The 24,048-nt window shown below is 44.5% G+C and overlaps 1 protein-coding gene across 1 annotated transcript in view; it reads left to right on the top strand.

The window, feature by feature from the left end:
* Positions 1-387: 387 nt before the first annotated feature.
* Positions 388-24,048, top strand: part of LOC142577742 (uncharacterized) — a 49,224-nt gene continuing 25,563 nt past the window's right edge. Inside the window, exon 1 of the mRNA XM_075687195.1 lies at positions 388-603. Coding sequence (XP_075543310.1) covers positions 529-603 — 75 coding nt within the window. The 5' untranslated portion in view covers positions 388-528. The remainder of the gene's footprint in view (positions 604-24,048) is intronic.

Below are 24,048 nucleotides of genomic sequence, written 5' to 3'. Positions count from 1 at the left end.
CAATACCTCTAAAAGACAATAAAGCTGTAAAAGGGTCCATAACTCACAACCTTACACCTAAGAGTGTGAGTCATAGATCAATTTAGATACTTATTCACTTTTAGGGGTGTAAAACAATATCCAGAACACAAAGCATCCAGAACTAACCGAATAGTGCTCAAAAGACACAAACACTCTAAACGTCAGTGACAAGATATACAACATCGCTTTCATTCTTGGGGAAGCGCAAGAAAGATAGGAGCGCGCAACAACTTGGCGGGGAAATGGGAGAGCGAGAAGGGAAAGCAAGCGAAGGGGAGGAGGAGCACGCGATCGCCGCGACGTCCGGTGTTTGAGCGCCGCGTCCGCGGCCGGCGCGCCCGATATGAGTTGGGCGTTCGACATCGGTTCTGGTGAGTCGCTCGGCAGACGCCGAAGCGGTAGCATCGGGCTGCTCTCGGAGACCGTACCTGTCTTCACCGCCACCAACGCGTTGCCCCCCTTCCTGGAGCGTCTTGAAGACAATAGGCCGGTCGTCCTTGTTCCGACATGGCTATCCTGCGATCGTGCTGTTGCTTCTTCTCCGTGCGCAAGGGAAGCTTCGTGTGCGGAGTCTACACTTTGGTGAGTCCAGAAAAAAAAAAAAACGTCGTTCACACGTGCACGCAGCCTGGAAGCGCATCGTCGAGTGCCTGCGGTGCTAATCGTAACTAAGACAGGAGGGTCAAAAGGTATACGAGCACTGCAAAAAAAAAAAAGACAACCTTTCCACTCTGTGAAGATGGAATGGCAGCGAAAGCTGACGACAGTCAAAGGTCTCAAACGAAAAGCAAAGAGCCTTCGCTGCCATTCCATCTTCGCAGAGTGCAATGATTGTCATTTTTTGCGTTGCGAGTGTGGCATCATTGCTCACTTGGAGGTGCCCAGGCTCGCGATTGCCGTTTTCGTTCAGCAGCGCGGGAATGTTCTTCGACGGTGGTCGTTTCGCGCTGGCGCCGTTTACATTCTCGTTGCTGTTCACTCCGACGCTCCTCGTACGCATGTTGTTCTTCGGGTGTACGAAGTATACGTGTCCGCTCCATCGATAACGCAGCTGTTCTTAGCGCCGATACCTCTCCTGCTTATATACTGCGATAACCTTGACGTCCCGTTCGCGGCGAGCGTTCTAATCTGTTCCGCATTTTGACATGTGCACCGCCGCACTGCACCTGTATAGGTCTGTTAGAAATCGCTAAGTCCGTTTCTGTTGCCGGACGCCGAAAAAACTACGCAAGGTTAGTCATATAGAGCTTTCGCTGTAAAGAAGAAAGCCAACATGTGTTAGTTCTTACCCGTTGAAGTAGCTCAGTTACTATGAAGTTGCCCTGCTGATTTCAAAGTGATGGGTTCGATCCAAGCCACGGCGGCTGCACTCCGACGGGTGCGGAATGCAAAAACGCTCGAGTACCGTGCATTGGGAGCCCGTTAAATAATCCCACGTGGTCAATATTAATCCCGAGTCCCGCACTATGATTTGCTTCATAACCAGGTGGCAGTTTTGGCCCGTAAAGCCCTATGATTTAAGTATTGAAAGCGTAGTTTCTCGGCACTGCTTATCGAATGACCACATGCAAAGTCGCCTAGCGTGCTGTTTCGAATATAAAAACTTGCGCACCTTTTGGTCAGATGGAACAAACGGAGTTCGATGTCCTCTGCAGCTGAACGAGAGCATGCCTTTGGCACGTATTTGTATTGTATTCAGTCATTCTATGCATTTAACATTCAGATATGTTGGGGCGAAGCTGATTTGCAGTTGTTGCAAGAAGTGTATTTCTGTCAGATATTAAAAAAAATTGGCTTTCACTCAGGTATTATAACCTGCACTTCTGCGGGACGACGTGCGTATAAGAAATCTCGCTGTTCTGCGATGTGTTCTTTTCTGAACTATGAAGTGAAAGCTCATTGTAGGGTATACCTTTTTTATAATTGCAAAATTGTGATATAGACTTTAGTGTGCGCGAAAGCCTGGATTCTTTCCGAGAAAAAACAATAAGCCAGGCCAGGCTAATTCTTATCATTCTAGTTGATGTTAGGGAAAGCAGTTAGGTGAGAAATTTGAGCTCCAAATAGCGAGAAAATATTTGGAGTCTCGTGTATGGAAACGGGTTGTTCTGTTCTGGTTACTGCTTAATTTTTCTACCTATCTATATTAATTCATTCTTTCTCTGTAACTCTTGAGGGCAAAAGTTATTGTTCACATATGTTGCTAATCGGTAGCTCATGAAATGTGATATTTGTCGGCACTTATGGGCATAACTTAACACTATGACCATAACTACATAGCAATACCTCAGCATAACACCAGCCAACATATTTTGGTGCATTGACTCGTATTGTTAAGCGTAAATCTCAAATCATCAGTGTCTTATATAGGCAGAGTATAAATAAATTGACTTCTTACACTTTGATTTAACACTTTGGATGAATACATGGTTTAGGTGCAAGACGCCGAACGCTGGGTTTCCAAGCTTCACATTGTTAAAGTTACTGCCGTATACTGGTATAGCCTCACACTGAAAGAGAGCACAGTTCTTACATTAAATGACAGCGTTCGTATCCAGATCTTAACCAAATTCATGAATGTTCACTTCCTCTAAGTTTAAGATTACTCCATTCTGCGTTCCTTATTTACAGATAGATAGATAGATAGATAGATAGATAGATAGATAGATAGATAGATAGATAGATAGATAGATAGATAGATAGATAGATAGATAGATAGATAGATAGATAGATAGATAGATAGATAGATAGATAGATAGATAGATAGATAGATAGATAGATAGATAGATAGATAGATAGATAGATAGATGGGAACTGAATACATCGACCTCGGGATGAACAGAGCGCCTTAGCTACTGCATCATCACGCTGGGTGCTACGTATTTCAATATATCGATTTTCTTTATTGGCAACTTGATTTACGCTGTGCGTTTCTCGAGCGCCCGCTTTGCCCGCTATGTAGAGTGTGCAGAATTGTCGTATATGTGTTCACGGGGGTTGGTATTCACGGGCGTTGCTTCGGGTTCCTGAAAAAAAGCTGGGACTTCTTTCGGTTGGCTAAATCATGATGTCTCACTATCTACAGTATTTTACCAGACAGTTTAACTGACCTAGACTTGCAGTGCGCGTACTTTTACGCTAGTATACTGGGTAAATTTAGACTAGAACGTAAAGGAAAAAAAATGAAACTGATAATGCAGTGATAGCTGTTATAGACTGCTGACTCGCTATGGTGCGTTCGGGATCGTCGTCCCCAATATAGCCGTCAATGGCGTCAGTCGTATAACAAACGTTCAATGCATGCAAGTTCGCGCTGGTATGTATCTTTATTTGTACTTTTTACTAAAACCATTCGGTCCTAATGCACTACAGAGGCGAATGGTTACATTTGAGTCAGTATATTACTATACAATGTTAGCTCGGGCAAAACAAAACAAATGATGGTTATTTTGAAGAATGAAGGTGGTTTCAGCAGAGCGAAGTTCTGGCGTAGAAAATTAATTGCAAGATTTCGTTAGACCTTGCGCAACCCCGACTTTTCCTGTGTGGTCAATTCTAGCCGAGGCGTATGAAAGTGGAATGATGAGACATTCGCAGAGAGAAGGAATGTGCTTGTAGATTTTGTGAAATAGCCGCAGGTTGAAATATTTTCGACGTGAAGCAAGCTGCAGTGAGGTTTTCATGGCGCGTATGCTTGCGTGGCGGTTACAGTATTGTATACGTATAATGAATCGAACGGAATCATTTTTCCCAAATTCTAGAGCCCTGATATTGTTGTCGGTGGTATGGCTCGATGACGCTGCGGCATATATTGAGGTTGCTACGTGTAGCCGTAGTTTAACGGTATTTGTGCGGATAGAAGTTACGGCACATAGTACAGAGGCGAACTCTTGTTACCTATCTTTTACACCGGAACCACCTTCCCAATTTGCCAAACATGAGGGAGTTCGCTGTCATTGATGGATTGCTGAAACATCAGGTGTCTTTTACGACCACTTTATCATACAGTTATGGAATGGCCGACAGCCCGACATGCGACACCTGTAGGTGCGAAGAAACCACTGAGAACCTTCTGTGTACCTGTCCTCGGTACGATCGACGTCTGACGCCTCTCTCCCCGGACAACTTTCAACCGGCTGGACTCGAGAGCGTTCTCTGAGTCAAAGATACTCGTACCGTGGCCACATCCGTCGCCGGCGCAGAAAACTTTTCGTGCGCTCGTGCCGTTCTTATAAAGTACGCCGGCCTGAGTGTCCGATTGCAGTCCTTGTGCGTGTCCTACTGCGTGGACGCATGCTCACTCTCTCGCTCTTTTCTCTCTCCCTTTCACTTGCTTTCTGTGTAGGGTGGTAAATGTGATACTCGTATTGCTGAACTCCCTGCTATTCACCTCCTTGCTTTCTATCTCGCTTTCTCGAACAAGAATAGTAGCTGCGTTGGCCCGAAGCCGAAAGCATTCCCTCGCTTCCCTGACCGGTCTTTGTTTTACTGGCAGAAGCTTTGGCTCCCAAACTCCCGCTTAACTTAGCGTCCTCCTTGGCTTGGGTTCTTTCGTTTAAACAGACCCTAAGCTCCCCATTGACTCTGCCTGCAAAGGAAACTCAACGAAGCTTTATTTTGTGTTGAACTCCAGCCGTCTGCCTAAGGATGCTCGTCTACTCAAAACCAGGGCGCTATAGAAAACGGCGCGAGGCGGTTTCTCGGTGTCTATGCTCTATTTGTTTATTTCACGAAATCGGGATGACTTAAAATTGAGAGGAACGCGTAAATAGGGCACGGAGAACTTCTAGAGCTCACAAGCGCACTGACCTCCACTGAACCGAGTTGCTACTAGAACAGCCTTTTTAATGTGCGAGTATGGAATCTGTGTGTGCGCATATGTGTATGTGTCTGAGGCTAGAGGAAACCTTGGCTGGCGACAGCTGCGACGCCAACGTCGTGCCGGATGAATGCAAATAAATCGAAGTCACTGCCTGCATAAATCTGAATCAGTTATGAAGCTGTAAAGAATTCAAGCATGCGAAGGGTCTGGGTACACCTTGACGAAAGGTGTCGCGACACGACAGATCCAAGTTTTCTAAGAGCCCGTAGCTTTGGTTTAGCGCTTTCGTCGTTGAAACAAAGCAACGCTCGACAGTTGTTTTGTCGACAACAAAACATGGCTCGACAGCGGTTTTGCAAACAAACAAACAAACAAACAAACAAACAAACAAACAAACAAACAAACAACAAACAAACAAACAAACGAACAAACGAACGAATGAACAGACAGACAGACATCAGACAGACAGACAGACAGACAGACAGACAGACAGACAGACAGACAGACAGACAGACAGACAGACAGACAGACAATGGAGAGAAAAATTATCGAATCACGATGTTTAACGTCCTAAGGTAACTCGCGGACTACGCGAGATGCAGTAGTGGGAACCGTATTATACTTAACCAATTGCAGTTTCTTAACATAACCTTAATGTACTATACAAGCGTTTTTATGGGACGCTCACATTGGAGTAGAAAAGAAACGTTGCTGTTTTCTGCTAAAGATTTACCATTTGATCATACTCAAAATAGACAGCTGATGCGTGTTTTATTTTTCTATTTATAATTGGAATTTTAATTGCAACATTTAATTGCAATTTTATTTGACACGAGCAAATAACTCCTTCTTGGAAAGTCAACAAGAAATTCCTCACGATGTCCCAAATATACTCCTGTATACCACAGCGTATATCACGGACTATACTGAAATAACCAATTCAGAACATGTAGACACTTTTTCCTTTACAGGTATCTGCTTAGTCCGTCAGCTTCATTATATTTTATAGGAGAGAGAGAGAGAGAGAGAGAGAGAGAGATAGAGAGAGATAGATAGATAGAGAGAGAGAGAGAGAGAGAGAGAGAGAGAGAGAGAGAGAGAGAGAGAGAGAGAGAGAGAGAGAGAGAGAGAGAGAGAGAGAGAGAGAGACGGGAAGGTTATAGCCAGGTTGCATTGGGTTTGCTACCCTGCACTGGGGGAGGGGCGAACGGGTAGACAAGGAAAGAAAGGAAAGGGAAAAGAAAAGAAGAACAAGTGATGCGCGCACACGCACACACGGACACAGATTGGCAGCATTTACCGTGAAATCGCAGATAGTCGTAGATCCGTGGAGGAAAGGTCTTGGGAGCCTGGCCCCACTAACTCGTGAGTCCAGAAATACACGCGAGCTTTTCCACAGTACCCGAAGCTGAGCACGAGGTCGCGGGATCGAATCCCTGCCATGGCGGACGTATTTCGATGGGGGCGAAATGCGAAAATACCCGTGCACTTAAATTTAGGTGCACTTTAAAGATCCCCAGGTGGTCGAAACTTCCGGAGTCTTCCACTACGGCGTGCCTCATAATCAGAAAGTGGTTTTGGCGCGTAAAACCCCATAATTTAATTTTTTTTAACAGTACCCGAAGGCGACGCACTTGAGCGCCCGGCTTCGAACAGGCTACGGCTTGTATAGTGCGGGTGATTGATATGATGCCATTTCTTCTCTCTCTCATTCCCTCTTCCCTTCCTCACGTGTAGGGTAGCAAACTAGACAAAGCCTAATTAACCTTGCTACCTTTCATTCAGCCCCTCACCACGCATCTCTTTTTGCTCTCTGTATTCGAATAACAACGACGACAAAAAGTTTCGCCATTTGTGCTGGGTGCCACTTGCTGTCATGCAACAGTGCGAGTGCGGGGCATTTGCATCGCCCAAAATTTGTCAGTGTTCTCAAGCACTTACAAATGTGTTCGTCAGGTGGCGTGCATTAGCAGCTACGCCTAAACAATGTTCGTGCCTAATAACATTTTCATCAGAAAAAAAAAAAAAACTCCATAGTTTCCCCACGCTTAACAGCCGCCATTATTGGCTTTCTCCGCCATCTGCCCATTTCCCCATAGCACGCTTCGGTCGCTCAGAAAAATAACCGCTTTCTTCAAAGCTGCTTAAAAATGTATGAATATGCGGGCGACGCCCTCAGGTTTTGCGTGTTTACTAAATGTAACTGCGAGGCGATTCGCGTGGAATCCTCCAAACGTGAATAACATAAGCTGCGCCGTGGGCATGGACATGTACTACTTCGCTGGCTTGCAAATATCACGCAATCACGCGATTGTTAAGGCGGTTGCAGCGGGATATGTTGTGAGTACTCTCGTGGATTGTGTTGGGAAACTAGTGGGCTGCTGCCAAGTAACCCGGCTTTCAGCAGTGCCATCACGACGTCTTCCATTCTGGATGGTGGGAGAAATTTCCACGCAAGATTTTAAGAAGTAACGATAAAAAATAAGAAGGTGTGAGAATGTGCACGTTTTATACCATCACAGTAGCTTACGTTGTATTACCTCTGACATATTATTAAGGTGGTACTTAAGAAACAGATAAAAAAAGTGTAAGGCGTGAAAGAAACGTGACGAAAGAAAAAGACGGCTCACACTAAACGGGTAAATCGTAGTCCTGCAGCAGCAAATCAATGAACTGTGCCCAGAACAAATGTTTCTCCCGCCATGAAGCGAAGTAAAATTACAAGACGTGCGGTGAAACACCTCAGCCTGATATTCTTAAGCCAAGCTACCAAAACGTCGTATTTTAACGGTACGAAACCCCATGTGAGTACCCTCGACGCGCATAGTTGATCCCATAAAAAATATCCATATAAAGGGGAGAAATATTTAAAAAATGAAAGCGAGAGAAACATTACAAAGTACATTAAAGTTGAACCTGGCGACTTTCTTAGCGTTTCCTGCATATGAATTGCTCACAGTAGTAGCAAATGGTTGTCAGCCGCACTCCAATTGTCTAATATTGGCAGTGACATGTAGAAGTTTCGTGGCCGCGTTCTTATTTACTGTTCATTCGGGTTCTCAAAAAGTGCTTTAGTGCTGGAATGCTTCCACATGACCACGTGTTACCATCCTTTAGTCATATAATGATTTATCATTACTGGGGAAAATTTCCAATTGCATTAAATATCAATCAATCAATCAATCAATCAATCAATCAATCAATCAATCAATCAATCAATCAACCAATCAATCAATCAATCAATCAATCAATCTGACGCCTGAACGATGGACAGATGAAGAGAATAAGAAAGAAGGAACAAAAGGAGAGCGGGAAAAGACGGGGAGAAGCGTGGCAACGGAAGTCGCAAACAAAGCCAATTTACGAGACGTACTATCGCGCTCAGCATGGGCTACAACGCGGGACCGCTTCTCCACGCGCTTTCGCATTGCAGCTCGTACTAAAGCGCGATAGTACAGTTTGCGTGTCTATCGCACGATTTACTGGATGTACATGCATAATGTGGTATCTCGTATATACGACATAGTCGCAAGACATACATTGTACTAACGTGTAAGAGTTCGCCACACTTCGCGCGCTTTGTAAGAGGACTCTATACGCCGTCATTGATCCGAGAGCCTGCCGACACGTGAATCTATCAGGGAGGCAGATATGGCTGCAATGTCAGAAGACTGGCGGCAGCGTCGCCGTTTTTGCTCGATAGAATAGTTGCGGACTGATCTCCATATTTAAATGCTGCGGTAAGTGCTAATATATAAGTTTTCTCATTTTTTGTTCATAGGATAGATAATGAGAGCCTGAGAAATTAGAAAGTTACGTTGCTAGTCAAGCTTTACCTGTCGCTTGTCCTGAATGTTACTTGTGCATTAAATTTTAAACCTTGCCCTTTCCTCCCCCCTTTCCTATCTTTTCTAAAAGAGAGCGAGAGAGGAATAAAGAGAGAACAACAAATGCCGTCACGTTGATTCGATCTGTACTCGATTGATTTAACAAACGTTTGGGCTTTTCATTCCTTCTCGGATTGTAGGAGATGAACAGGCGAAAAGTGTGATAGCCTTGTTTCATTCCAGCCCCTCCTTTGCGCTTTGACACTGACCATGTCGAGGGGGCATTTTAGTTTCGTAGGCTGCATGGGGCGTAATCACAGGACTAGCGCGGCTTCTTCAGTATGCGTAGAAGAAGGTCAGATGTAGAAGGTCAGGCAGCCAGATGTTGTGCGTGACTGAACTCAATAAATGTCGAGAAAGCCTAGTTAGGTTTGCACTCTTGTGCAGACCACACACACTCAAATTCTCACCGGTTGCGCAAGGAGCGCTTCTCCGAGTCAGCGATGGGTTTTGTTTAGGCGCCAGGCACGGCGTAATTACTGCCCAAGGGACGAAACGCGGAAGAGCTTTTCCGTAAACGGGAACAAATGCCTGATGATTGCCTCGCACACTTGAAACCATTTTTCAACGAGTGAGAATTCGCGTCCGCCTCATTTGGAAAAGGTTTACTGCGAAATCGCGCCTCTGAGGCACCGTTAACTAAATGGCGGAAGAATTTCGCAAAGCACTCGTCGAAGAAAGCTTTATAACATTTTCTTGTTTCGACAAACGTTTCCTTGCTAGAACAGCCGTGGGCACTAGCTGACAGCCACGCTTCATTGTGGGTGGCTATGAGACATTTGCATAAGAAAAGGCCATTTTTACGCATTATCGGATTGAAGGTAAGCATGAAATTTCAGCGCCTTGCAGTTTAGCATATCGTGGACCTTTTTAACACGTCGAGTAGAAGCACTGATTCGACAGCGTGGGATTCCAAGGTAGGGAAACAAAAAGTATAGAAGAAAGAGAGTGCCAGCAATCTTTTATAAGATTTCAAACTCACATTAAAAAGGGAAAAAGGGGGAGGGGAGGTGAGTTTGGACTGCATAAAGCAGCAGTAAGATGAACATGATCTCACCCCTCTCCTGCAGTTAGTGTGCTTGAAGAATAACGTTTCATAAAGTAATAGTACAGCTCAAGTTTTGCTGACATAATATCAACTGTCCTAACGAACCAAAGAAGTAGCCGCAGAACTGCAGAAAACGAATCATTATGAGAGTATTTTTGCCAATTGCAACATGCTCATTTTTCTTCCAACTTGTTCTTTGTCATTTACACTAGTACGCTTTCTGCAGCCTACGGGCCTGAAAGATAGGCTGTGAATGTGACGCGTGACGCTTCAATTTTGCGCGCCAATTTACGTTTCGATACTCGTCTCCTTATCTCTCTAAATCCTTCTTATCTCATGCCGGGTAGCAAGCAGGACATTTTTGGCTAACCTCTGCGCCTTTTATTCGCTGTTTTCTCTTCACTAGCTTGCAGTATTATTAATCATGGCGAATTTGTGAGCGTAGGCAAAAAACAACACAAGAACGTAATAAAAGAAAGTTCTGCAATGAAATTATGGAACGCCCCCAAGAGAAGAAATAATGGCATCATTATTACCGATCGGCGTCAATAGCACACGATCCACCCTAATAAAATTAAACGGGTTTTCTTTCTCACTCACGCAAGAAAAGTAATTACAAGCTTAAAAATTTACGTTCACTGTGAGACCGCGCCGACAAAAAGAAAAATTAAATTTGCAGAAAGTGGCGCCATCACACATTAAACGACCCCGTTGTGAAATTCCAGTGAGTTTCTTAATTTGTATGGTTTATTACCGCTTCTCGGAATAGCAATATTAAGATATTAAAGCAAAGGTCACGCGCTAGCTTTGAGGCAATGGAGCTTTTTCTGAAAACCCCTACAGCGTTGGATACAAGTCCGCTGCCACGGGAAGGAGAAATTAGGGCAGCCGATGTGGCAAATTCGAAATGACTAAATAGGGTGCGGTTTTTCATTTCACTATTCCTTACGCCAGCAGGCTGTGTCATAAAAGAAAATTAAAAGATAAAAACTGCTATAATACTGTTGCATAATGGAGAGAGTAGTAAAACCTACAGTCATCCTTAAAAAAGAAAAGAATGCCATTCCACTTTGTGAAGGCGGATGACCAGCTAAGCTGCGTATGAGGGCCCCTTAATGGCGAACTGTCCATTGCCCGGCGTGGAGTATGCGGAGCATACGGAGCATACGGAGCATGCGGAGCCCGCAAAAAAAAGAACAAAGAAAAGAAACACATAAATGAATACAATTAAAAAATGAAACGTAGAAAAAAGGGTCAAACTTCATTTTTCCGAACACGTTGCGCGTGCGGACGCCACTGTGCGGCTTTCATCAGCGGAGGTGCTGCCGCCTGCGTGCGAACGGCGAAATCACGCACCTTATCTCAGGAGCGATTTCGCCCTTCCGCTCACGTTCTGCACTACGTGCGGTGAACGAGAAGTGATTTCGGAAGGGGAACAACGGCGGCAGCGAAACTACGTTACAATGCGCTTACTATACGAAGCCTTGTTTCGAGGGCGTCCCTTGGCTGCGTGTTTAGTGAGCGCGTCACTTGAAAGAGTCTCCTTTGTTACGCTGACGGCGTTCGACACAATGAGATTATGAAAAATTGGGTCTCTGAAAAATCAACGAGAGGAGAATGAAGCAGAAGGACGACATAATTCGAGGGTAACATTAGCAGAACGGGAAAACTATGCTCTGGATGACAGTTGCACAGAATACCTCTAGAAGTAAAATGTATAAAATAACTCGGTTTCTTTAGCGGAGGAGGATTTTTCGAGGGCTTGATAGAAAGCTAACCTAACCTAACCTAACCTAACCTAACCTAATCTAAGTTAACTTAATCATAACACTGTTCTCTGTTGAAGAGACTGATGATCCAAGATTGAGATTCGGATACTTCGAAATATATTTGTAAAATTATTCTCGACGCGTTTATTTCTTTCCACATGCTTTCCAACACACGCACACACACACACGCACACACACACACACACACGCGCGCACACACACACACACACACACACACACACACACACACACACACACACACACACACAAAATCGTTTTTGTTCGTTTTTAGCGGACTTTCCATCGGGCTTAATTGAATATAATATCTAACTACTAGTAACTAATTATGTAATTAGGCGAAATACAAAAAAAGTCTGATCTGCTCCAATCGACGGTAAACAACATTACATTGGTTCTGTTCAGCTACGTGGCCCTTAACATATTTATTTAAATTCTGGCACAAGTTATGTGGGACAGCTGGTACATAACACGCAACTTCCAAGCATTCTGTTGCTATCACGTCACACTTGTGTGCAGAATCGCTACCGAGAATTTGACACTTGTGTACCAGACTGGCGGCAGTTGCTGTGCGCATCGCATCATAGTGAAAAAGTAGCGAAAAAATTGGTCTGGTTTTACTTTTAAGGCATAAGTTGCCACAAGTTACCTCTTTAAAGAAGCCACGGGGCAATGTAAACGTATCGCAGCGTCGTTTATTAGGAGCCAGCACAGCAGGTCATCTCAGTTTATCTCCTTTTCTCACTCTATCTCCTTCTCTGTTCTTTCTGACAGTCGATATTTTTTTTCGTTTTGCGTGTCGTCTGCGCCACAAGTAGGTCGGTATAAGCAAGCACCTTCCTTTTTCAGCCTGTTCTGCTCGATTTGCAGGAAAATGTCGGGCCACCGGTTATTATACTTGCGGGTTCCAATTGACGACTATAAATGTCGACATGAGTTTGCACTCTGACAAGTTTTAAGGGCATCGCTGAGGGGTCCACGCGAAGAAAAGAAAAAAAAAAGGCCGGTTGAAGACAGACGACTTTTTTTTTTTTTCAGGGAAGCTGCAGTGGCGAGAGCGTCTCTCCATCTGCAGAGAAAGGCGGAAACGGCGCTCAAGCAGCGAGATGACGAGAAAGGCGTCTTCCCCACTCGATAGAGCCACTTGGGCCGCCGCATTGGTTTCGATCAGATAACGACGCGCCCGCTCTCCGCACACTTTGGGGAAGCACAAAGAGGCCCCTTCCGGGTTTTCGCGAGAAAAGCCGACCGGCTGCGCTCGAATCGTAGCCCTGCCGCAGTCGTAATAGCATCGCCGTCCCAATTTTGACGTATAACAAGTGAACCAGGCTCCGGACAACGCTTCCAAAGTTAGAGAAAGCGGCAAATATGATTTGGTTCTTCCGGGTATGCTATCATACAGCTCATGCGTCACTCAGCGCATTGCAACGTTTATTTGTCGAGGGTATGCTGCGACGTCTACTCGATGTCTTTCTGATAAATAGAAAGCCGAGAAGTTAGTGTTCACTCTGCTAGTTAATGTAGTCCCCAGAATGGAAATAGTGTTAACTTTGTAGCTAGGCTAGCGATGCCGCATAAATAAAAAGAAGTTTTAAGGGTATCGTTGCGGGACACTTGCAAGCCATTTAAAATTTAAGGCATTTCTTACAGTATGATACTAAACGTAAAAGTGCAAATAAAGTTTTTTATAACCTATCTATAATAATCTTTCCCCTCTGCAGTGTAGCAACTTCACTGCCATCACATTTTCAATTATTTGCCTATTAGCCTAATGTAATAACAGTACGGTAGCATCATGCAGCTGTGATAACAGAACTGCAAATGATAACACATCACCAAGGAGCCAAGAATCTGTTTTTGCTTTCCTAATAAAGCTGAAGTCTGATGTTATTTGGTTATATGGTTTTGTGATTAACGTTCATATTGTGCTTCATTTGGCCCGTCGCAAAGTACGAAGTATGCTGCAATGTCATGTTGCCGCGACAACAGACACGACGTAATGTTGCCGAAACTATGTTGCTCTAAAGTTTGAGGCGTTTGCAGAATGATGTAGAATAATCAAAGCTATTGTCGACTTTTCCTCACAGCGTCAATCCACAAGGCCGAAAAGGCACTTGATCGTATCAGGCACTTGATTATATACCGAGGCCATTCTGGTCATTTATGTTGGAGCACACTTCTGTGTGCTTAGTTAAACACGTTTAGTTTCTTCCACAGCCATAAGAGTGCAATGTGTTGTAGCAGTGTTCATATAACAACTGTTTGCGCAGTGACCTGTTGTTTCCCCGAAGGTCCTTTTTGTTTTGTTTTTTAAGTCAGCCTGTGTTTCGTAAACGCAGAAAATGAGAACAGGTTTCCAGTCTTCATATATAGAAAAATGAAAGCGTTCCAGTGGTGCATTATCGGCTAGAGATTTGTGTATGCCCAATTTCTAATATAAATGAAATTATGAATTCAGGAGCTTACGAAACATGACTGGCTTCAGTATATGTATTTAATTTTGCTCGGATGTCTTACGCACAGTCTACGTTATCGGTGGAGTTCGTCATTCGAAAGGCCAATGCCTTAGGTCTGAAAAAATTTGTTGTTCATATTCAAAGACGCGAGAAGGTATTTCGCGCAGGGTCATATGAATTGATTAGATTAGATTAAGCGTTCGTTCAAGTTATGTAAGCAGAGGCGCAGGTGTTTCTCAAATGCGCACGTTGCCTGCAAAGCGAAGAGCGCATCAGTAATTTGATTGAAGTTGTTCGAACCTTTACAATAGTGAAGTAAGTGGTATACGCTATCAACATAAAAGTAAAACAAAAGCTAAGAGAAAATATATTACAATGCCAAAAAAAAGGAGGGAATCGCTTTCTTTCACGCACAACACGTTCGATGACCCGTCGCCGATGCATTGCACTTATTGTGCTGTTGATATCGGCATAAAATAACAAAGTGCACTTCATCCCCTAACAATGAAATCGCAATGCAGAAAGGTAGAGGGATAGGGAGGGAGAGGGCAACAAACTTTAAAAACTTGACCCAGCCTCCGTACCTCATAGCGCATGCATTAACCCTACACATAAAGACAATTTCACGCAGATTCAACTAAGCTTAAGTACACTGCTTTGAAATCGTGGAGAAAACAAAGTAATATTTTCGCTACGCGATTTTTAATGTTTCCAAAGCCTAGAAGCCTCAATTCAAAGTATCGATCACCTAGAGTGCATCAGTGTTTCGAAAACAATTTTAGGTGTTACAACGTTCGTGAAAGTTAGCAACGTATACACTGAAGTATACACGTATACACTGAAGATAGTCGGCAATTACGGCTTTGTGGCGTTCTTTATTAAGTTTTCAGGTAGTAAAAAAATGTAACGAGAACTATATGGAGCAAGAAGGCTGTTCTTGTTTCATTTTGCAGATTTACAAGTGGGCTAGGCACAAGAGAGACGTTTTCGCGTTATAATATCATTGAATTCGTGCTCCTGAGAAGTGTGCACCTCTGCAATAACACTAATACTGCCAAAAAGCCAGTAGTGCAACTGCAGGAGGCAACTGTTTGCTAGAAACGAATGTGTAACCGTCGCTGCCTTCCTTGTCGCTTTTGTAAAGTCTCAAAAACAGGGACGCTACCTCCCGGAATCATTTCAGTACCCACGAGCATCTATATCTTTCTCTTTCATCACCTAACGTACGCAGTTTAGCCTCTGTTTCTGACGCCCCACCAGGATTGGACAATAAATAGCGATAGCAACGCGTTGAACAAGAGGGTTGACGCTACAGTGGGCCGCCGTCCTTGTAGTGCCTGCAGCCTGTCCATGCATCGCGGTCGCTTCGAATCGGAAAGAGACAGAGCAAGGCGATTCTGAATGGGTGCTTCAAATCCAAATGGATGGAGCTCTGCGTCACGTTTATCGCACCCGTGTTCGCGTGGCGGAAAGCACCTGTCGTAGCGAATGTTCGAGAGCAAAGCGCGTTCATAAAGCGCTATCTCCACGACGTCGGAAAGGCCGCCGACTCCGGACGAAAGCGGCTGGCAATCCCAACTCCTGCGACGAGATCCGTGCAGCCTTGCCAAAGGAGAAACTCCGGTTGGAAGCCGAACTAAGGGAGCACGAACGAAATGATCGTGAAGGCTGGAGAGAGCGAAGGCAAGGAGAGGAAAGGCAGGGAGGTCAACCAGACGAGCGTCCGGTTTGCTACCCTACACGAGAAGTAAGGGAAAGGAGTAATAGGTAGAATTACTAGGTATCCTAATTAACCTCCGCTGTTTCTATACCTGCCAATCACGAATTCGCGTGACGTGTGAGGAACTGCACATTGTGAATGCAACCGTCGATTAGCCGATGCCCGCTGTGTAGCTTTCACAGTGGTGCACGGACGTAGGCTGGTGGAGCTCGGACGCGCTCTTAGCAGCCCGACACGCGCGCCGCCGGAGTTGGCCATCAGCAGAGCGGGTCGCGAGGTTGTTTGTGTGCGTCGTCCCGAAGGCGCGGGGTAAAAAAGAAAAGCAAGGGTCATATTCGGTGGCGATGGGACGCTCGCCTCCCGCGTTGCCTCGGCAACGGCATCACCATGCTGGCGCAGCCAGTTATGTACAAAAACGCTTGCAAGGAGCAACTAATGTGTCGCCTCCTAGATTTCCTGCCCTTGGGAGTGTGTCAGCGGAGAAAGCCTCTCCGCGTCGCGACAAGTACTAATGCGATTTGCTAACTACCGCTTGCCGGGAAGCGGCTGCTCATGTGTACGACTTCGCGCCAGAGATGAGAGCACTGCCAAGTTTGGATGCGGTTGTCGATGCGCTGCCGCTTATCGAGAGTGTTCCGATGGCGTGAGAGAAAGGAAAGGAACGGGACAGTGGTGCCAGCTTTGATTTTGCAGTTGAGAAAGTAAAAGTAAAGGTCTGTTTATCAAGTGGGTGAGGGGGTGGGGGATGTAGTTCGTAACAGGTGTACATTTCTGTTTTTTTTTTTGCGATGCTTCTGTCAAATACTTTCACGCAATCTGCCTGTAACGATTAAGCAATATTTTATTTTTGCTTGAGCGCCCTTGAGTGAAAATAATTGTTGTGATCTGTGTCTTATGTCTAGCAGAGTCGTAGATAATTACATATTTGCTTTCTTGTTGTGCCATAACGACAGGCTATGTTATTAGGCTGCGCGGTAGGTTATACATTTACGATCGAGAAGAAAAAGAAGAAAGAAAGTGTGAGTTAGGATTGTCGGTATATAAAGTAAGGTTCATCGACTGCTTCCTGTATGCAAAAGAGAAATACACCATTTTACTCTGTGTAGATACACAACTCCGTAGGGTTTGCTTTCCACTTGATCTCTCACTAACAAAAACAGCGAATGAGTCGAGTAACTTCACCTATTTTAGCACATAAAACAAATAGTTGAAGAACCTTGAAAGGGAGTCGCGTACTTCGAGCACATGTGCTGCCCTGTACCAGTGGACCCCGCATCCAATCTCGTGGCATGCTAGTAGAACTGTCGTCATAGGATGAGCGCCTGAAGTTGCCTTAGTGTTTTTTTTTATGTTTCCATGTTTAAGTGTGATAATCCACTATTCCTTTCTGCTTTATCTAATCTTTATTAAAAGTTGAAATGAGATGGGCTAGCAGGACGAGACCTCCCACCGTATTCGAGAGAAGAGAAGGAAATCATCTTAATTTGCAGCTTTCAAGAAATAAAACTGGATAGAACCACAGACGAACGAACGAACGAACGAACGAACGAACGAACGAACGAACGAACGAACGAACGAACGAACGAACGAACGAACGAACGAACGAACGAACGAACGAACGAACGAACGAACGAACGAACGAACGAACGAACGAACGAACGAACGAACGAACGAACGAACGAACGAACGAACGAACGAACGAACGAACGAACGAACGAACGAACGAACGAACGAACGAACGAACGAACGAACGAACGAACGAACGAACGAACGAACGAACGAACGAACGAACGAACGAACGAACGAACGAACGAACGAACGAACGAACGAACGAACGAACGAACGAACGAACGAACGAACGAACGAACGAACGAACGAACGAACGAACGAACGAACGAACGAACGAACGAACGAACGAACGAACGAACGAACGAACGAACGAACGAACGAACGAACGAACGAACGAACGAACGAACGAACGAACGAACGAACGAACGAACGAACGAACGAACGAACGAACGAACGAACGAACGAACGAACGAACGAACGAACGAACGAACGAACGAACGAACGAACGAACGAACGAACGAACGAACGAACGAACGAACGAACGAACGAACGAACGAACGAACGAACGAACGAACGAACGAACGAACGAACGAACGAACGAACGAACGAACGAACGAACGAACGAACGAACGAACGAACGAACGAACGAACGAACGAACGAACGAACGAACGAACGAACGAACGAACGAACGAACGAACGAACGAACGAACGAACGAACGAACGAACGAACGAACGAACGAACGAACGAACGAACGAACGAACGAACGAACGAACGAACGAACGAACGAACGAACGAACGAACGAACGAACGAACGAACGAACGAACGAACGAACGAACGAACGAACGAACGAACGAACGAACGAACGAACGAACGAACGAACGAACGAACGAACGAACGAACGAACGAACGAACGAACGAACGAACGAACGAACGAACGAACGAACGAACGAACGAACGAACGAACGAACGAACGAACGAACGAACGAACGAACGAACGAACGAACGAACGAACGAACGAACGAACGAACGAACGAACGAACGAACGAACGAACGAACGAACGAACGAACGAACGAACGAACGAACGAACGAACGAACGAACGAACGAACGAACGAACGAACGAACGAACGAACGAACGAACGAACGAACGAACGAACGAACGAACGAACGAACGAACGAACGAACGAACGAACGAACGAACGAACGAACGAACGAACGAACGAACGAACGAACGAACGAACGAACGAACGAACGAACGAACGAACGAACGAACGAACGAACGAACGAACGAACGAACGAACGAACGAACGAACGAACGAACGAACGAACGAACGAACGAACGAACGAACGAACGAACGAACGAACGAACGAACGAACGAACGAACGAACGAACGAACGAACGAACGAACGAACGAACGAACGAACGAACGAACGAACGAACGAACGAACGAACGAACGAACGAACGAACGAACGAACGAACGAACGAACGAACGAACGAACGAACGAACGAACGAACGAACGAACGAACGAACGAACGAACGAACGAACGAACGAACGAACGAACGAACGAACGAACGAACGAACGAACGAACGAACGAACGAACGAACGAACGAACGAACGAACGAACGAACGAACGAACGAACGAACGAACGAACGAACGAACGAACGAACGAACGAACGAACGAACGAACGAACGAACGAACGAACGAACGAACGAACGAACGAACGAACGAACGAACGAACGAACGAACGAACGAACGAACGAACGAACGAACGAACTATTTTAATTCGGATTGGATGGCTTGTTACCTAACCGGGGAAAAGGAGACGATTAGGAAATGGGTGTAGAGGGGAGGGTGAAGGGGGGAGCAATTGGATTTCGCTAGGGAGAAATCTAATTGGATGATGAACCCCAGTGCACTGTGCGTACCACGTGAGCACCAGCACAGCCTTTGAGGCTGTGCTGCTTCTAGAAAAAAAAGTGCTACAAAACTTATGAGATGACATTCGATAACCTACTTCGCGTTATTCACTCGCAGTTTATGCTCCAAGTTTGAGATTTGTTTATTGTCGCTGAATATGCCCATGAAAAAATTAACGAGCACGCATTTAACAAAGCAAGCGAAAACACAAGTAGAAAGTAAGCGCTCGGTGATTGCAAAAGTTACATGGCCGTCTAGGTCGATATGGCGGTAGGAGAATTAGGGGGATTCACAAAGGGTTGAACGGGCACGTGCCGAGAAGTTCGAAGGTGTACGGCAAGGCGGGTATATGGTGTACAACTAAAGTTTGCACGCATCTTGAGGCAATGCGGGCTGCTCATTAAACAAACAGCTGTTGTGAAATACGCTAAAGGTATTTATTTCTGCGGCATTTTTTTGCAAAGCGTCTTAGAATCTACTTTTCTTTTCATAGAACATTTGCTGCATGTCAGTGACTCTTGAAGTCAACGGCTCAAGAACAGTAATTTATGAGTACTTCTCTTCTTTTTTTGTTATTTTCTTATGAAATGTTACAGTTTACGTTGTTCTACTCACACAACTATTTCATTTCTCTATGGTTATTATTTTTGTCGTGATCGACGGACTTGCTCAAAGCGTTTTGTTGTTTCTTTAATACCTTTTTTTTTATTGGTTTCATGGCTAATGACTTTGTAGTATTCAGCCCTTTCAGTTACCAAACTGCTCCTATTCCAGAGCTAATAAAGCATGAAACGTTCACATTTCCAATTTTGCGACCGCTCTGGTATTCTTTATTGCAGCACCGAACGGTGGAGGCAATTAACTGAAGTGTTCTGAACCTCTGACGACTAACAAAGATGAACAATAATAAAGAAAGCGTAGCGGGAATGGAAAAAAAAGAAGAACCGTTCTTTCCTTCCATCGTACCGTGCTCTTTACAAGAGCTCGAAAAGCACGGTTAGACGTTTAGAAGTTTAGATTTTTTTTTTGTAAATTTGAGTAACGGCGTCTAAGGCGTCTTTGTTTGCCGGCGTTCCCGCTGCTCATTTGCAGTAGCTAATTAGCGAAACAGATGTTACGAAACCCACTGGGAGTCAACGTTTCGAGGCAAGTCGGCACTAATTTCTGCAGTGGGAGCAAACACTATGGTCATGACATTGAACTCGATTGAAAAAAAAATAAAAAGAAAAGACGCCTCGACGATGACCTTTGTGAGAAAGCGAAAAGACAGGAATAGAGTTCTATACTTTAAGAACACAGAATCATAAACAAAGAAACTAACCTTGCGAGCACGGTAAATGATGGGAAAGTGAAGTTCGCAGTTCCCTTTAATTATCAGTCTCTTGAGAATTGACAGCGTAATTTGTAAGTTTAATCTTAAATTTACATGGCAATAGCTTATTTCTTCTACACAGCCATCCCACGTGATTGCATTATAATTTGTTGAAATTTGTCGTGACGGAGAAATTGTGGTCCACTGTAACTTGCTAATATATACACACTGCTCATGCAGTCTGCATATATATATTTACATTACTCGACGTTATTGTATGATAGGCGCGCGATTACGATATACCAATAATATTACCAAAAGGAGGACTATTAAAGTATGAATGCTGTGAAATCGACCCGACGTGGTTCAGGCATGCAAGGTATAGATCCACTAGAACGACAGTCCACAACTTTCCCTCGTCTCAAAATTGATACGCCTTGCTTGAGGTTTAAAAACATCCCTTCAGTTTCTTTTCATTATTGGTTTAAGAAAAGCAACACAATCATTTCAGAGCAGGGAAAAATGGGCTAAAAATATTGACCGCCCCTCCGCTTCTGTGAAGAGGCGTGCAAGCGAAGCTCGGGATGCACGGCTTTTCGCTGTCGTAATGCCTCGGCTTCGTGCTCTCTCACGGCGAGGTCGGCACGTAGACGACAAGCGCTTTCTCGAGCGAGTTCCCGGTGGCGTTCATCAAACGCTGCCTGTTCTTCGGTCGAAGGCAAGACGCGCAACCCTCTCCTGCTGACGTTCCTTCAACGCAGCTTGCTCTTCGGCAGAATGAACCAAACCCGGCCTCACGATCTGACTGCCGGTCCCTGAACTGGCGGGAGACGGCAGGTGCGAGGCGAGCGAACACGCGATCGCACCCTTTTCCTCCTCCGGAGGGAGAGGACGCCTGTGATTGGGCAGCGCCTTGCGCTGCGTCTACTTCTTCGTGCATATAAAACCCTACTTTAAAGGTCGCGTATGATGCATCAACAGTGGCTGAATTTCTTTCTTAGTCAACAATGTAAGTGCCTGGAATTTCGCATTCCATCGATAAAGGCTACATAGGCTCTTAAGAAGCATTATTTCTTCATTCTTCCTATAGAATGCTTTCACCGATCCAATTTTTATAGCCACTGTACGAACCTCTTGTTTAAAGAGTTCCCAAGCAGCAAATAACGGCAAGTCAGTAGAAAGAGACGTTGTTGGAGGCATACGCGCGCGATTAACATTAAATGTGAGTTAGAAAAGTATGATGCACTGCGTTACAGAGATGCGCATGTTCGATCTCAAAATAGGCGTGATCTGCAGTCTGAGCAGCCAACGCGTCATGCTTTACTTGATGAGCGACGTCACGCTATCTGCAAAGTAATTCCGGAATTATACTCTTAAGGTAGTCTTCTAACAAATACGAATGACATAATTTCTCAGTTCGAAACTTACTACAGTGTGTTGTTTAGTGTCCCTCCCGCCGATCACGATACAAAAGTCTTAGAGAGTTTTGTGTATCTTGTAAAACATTTACAGGATGATGAGCGTGCATTTATCAGTGGCTCCCTTACGATCCAAGAAATTGAGCTAGCTATTGATCAGCTGCCTTTGTCGAAAACACCCGGCGCTGATGGATCTTCAAGTGAATTTTACAAAGCTTTCAAATCATTTATCAGTCCGATATTATTGGGCATATTTATTACAAGTTTAGACGTGGAAGCCCTTCCGTAATCTTTTTGCAAAACCCACGCAGTTTTAATTTCCGAAAGTTCAGGTAAGGAGAAACTGCGTTTTGTTGAAAGCCACAGACCGCTCACATTGTCAAACGTGGATTATAAACTTTAAACAAAATTTATCTAATAGATTGCAATTTGCGATGCCAATTCTCATTGGTTCCTATCAGACGTGTGGCATTAAGGGCCGATGCATTCAAACCACTATACATACCGCCCGTGCACTTATTCCATACTCTTACGGTTCGAGTGAGCAGCTTGCAATGCTCCAGGTAGACCTTGCTAAAGCTTTTGGTCATGTCAGTCACTCCTGTTTATTTTCTCTTCTGGAGCATGCCAATGTTGGCTCCGTTGTGCTTAAAGGCGTTAGGCTTTGCTGCGCCTGTTGTTCTACTCGTTTAGTTATCAATGGCTATCTCTCCGAACCAGTTTCTATTTGCTTTTCAGTAAAACAAGAATGCCCAATGTTCCCACTACTGTTCGCTCATTACCAGGAACCACTATGCTTAAGGGTAATTCAGTCGAGTTACATTCATGGCTTCAATATGCTGGGTAATGAAGTAAAGGCTCAGATTATGCAGATGATCTGGCGTTCTTCTGCACGGATAAGTCCAGTGTTGAAAAGGTAGTATCGACAATAGAGGAATTTGGCAGCGTGTCAGGAGCACGAATGAACTCCTGGAAAAGTTTGGGCTTATGATTTGGTTCATGGTGCTATTAGACACCAGAACAATTTTCAGGCGTTAAGTGGATTGGTGTCCCGCCAAATTACCTTGGCGTGCCGCTAAACACATATAAATTAAGCGCATACTATTGGAAAGAACAGGTTTCGGCACCGCAAATATACGTTCCACACCAACTTTCTATTTTAGGAAAAGAAGAAGGCTGCAATAAGTTTTTGGCAACAAAAATTTACTATATGTGTATTGTAAGTTATTCATTGTGCCACGCTCTACATTCAACGCTCTTATCGAATCTTTGCAACCTTCGTATGGTTTTTAACTTTTGAGCCCATTAGGCGAGACAATATTTTTGGGCCATTAGTGAAGACGGGCTGGGCTTAGTATTATGTGCGGTAAATAGTGACTGATTTCTTTTTGAGCGATACTTCGCATCCTATAATACGGTCATTCATGCAAGTCGCAGTTGTGTGTTACATGGTTTAATAGTTTCTTCCAATTTTTCTTCGCGCTTATGCTTGTGGGGGCTCATGCAAGAAGTTTACTTGGCGGTTCGTTTCCTGGAAGTTTGGTTTTGCACTGAATACTTGTACTCTGTGGGGCATAAAACGTTATACAAAGATTTACTGTCCAAGCTATTTCTGCCTCCATTTTACCGATCACTATACATTAAATGGCCAGGCCACGATGTGCTAAAGCGAGCTCGTAAAATGTATATATCCCCTTGCTGCAAAACGTTCTTTTATAAACTTCATAGTGAAACCATATCGGTAAAAAACATGGCTACAGAAAAAGGGTATCTTTGTCTCTTCCGTTAACTGTCGCCTTTGTGATGTGCCAAAGACAATCGAACATCGTCTTATTAGCTGCACCGACGCCATCACATTTTGGGATGTCCTCCAACACACTTAAAAAAAAAGGCTGAAATTAACGCTCATACTGTTTGATACCTGTGGCCGACTTCTGATAATAATGCACCTTTCGATATGTTTTTTTTTTCTCATGGGAATGCACAGTTTGTAGAAAACGCGAATGTTGGACCAAGCGCCGAAATGGTTGTACCTACAAGGGTACATTTCATCCAGATGACACTACACCTAAAACATGTTTA

The sequence above is a fragment of the Dermacentor variabilis genome, chromosome 4 (genome assembly GCF_050947875.1).
Source record: "Dermacentor variabilis isolate Ectoservices chromosome 4, ASM5094787v1, whole genome shotgun sequence".
Taxonomy (NCBI): Eukaryota; Metazoa; Arthropoda; class Arachnida; order Ixodida; family Ixodidae; genus Dermacentor; species Dermacentor variabilis.
The sequence above is the reverse complement of the archived record's forward strand: the minus strand, read 5'-3'. Positions and strand labels throughout refer to the sequence as shown.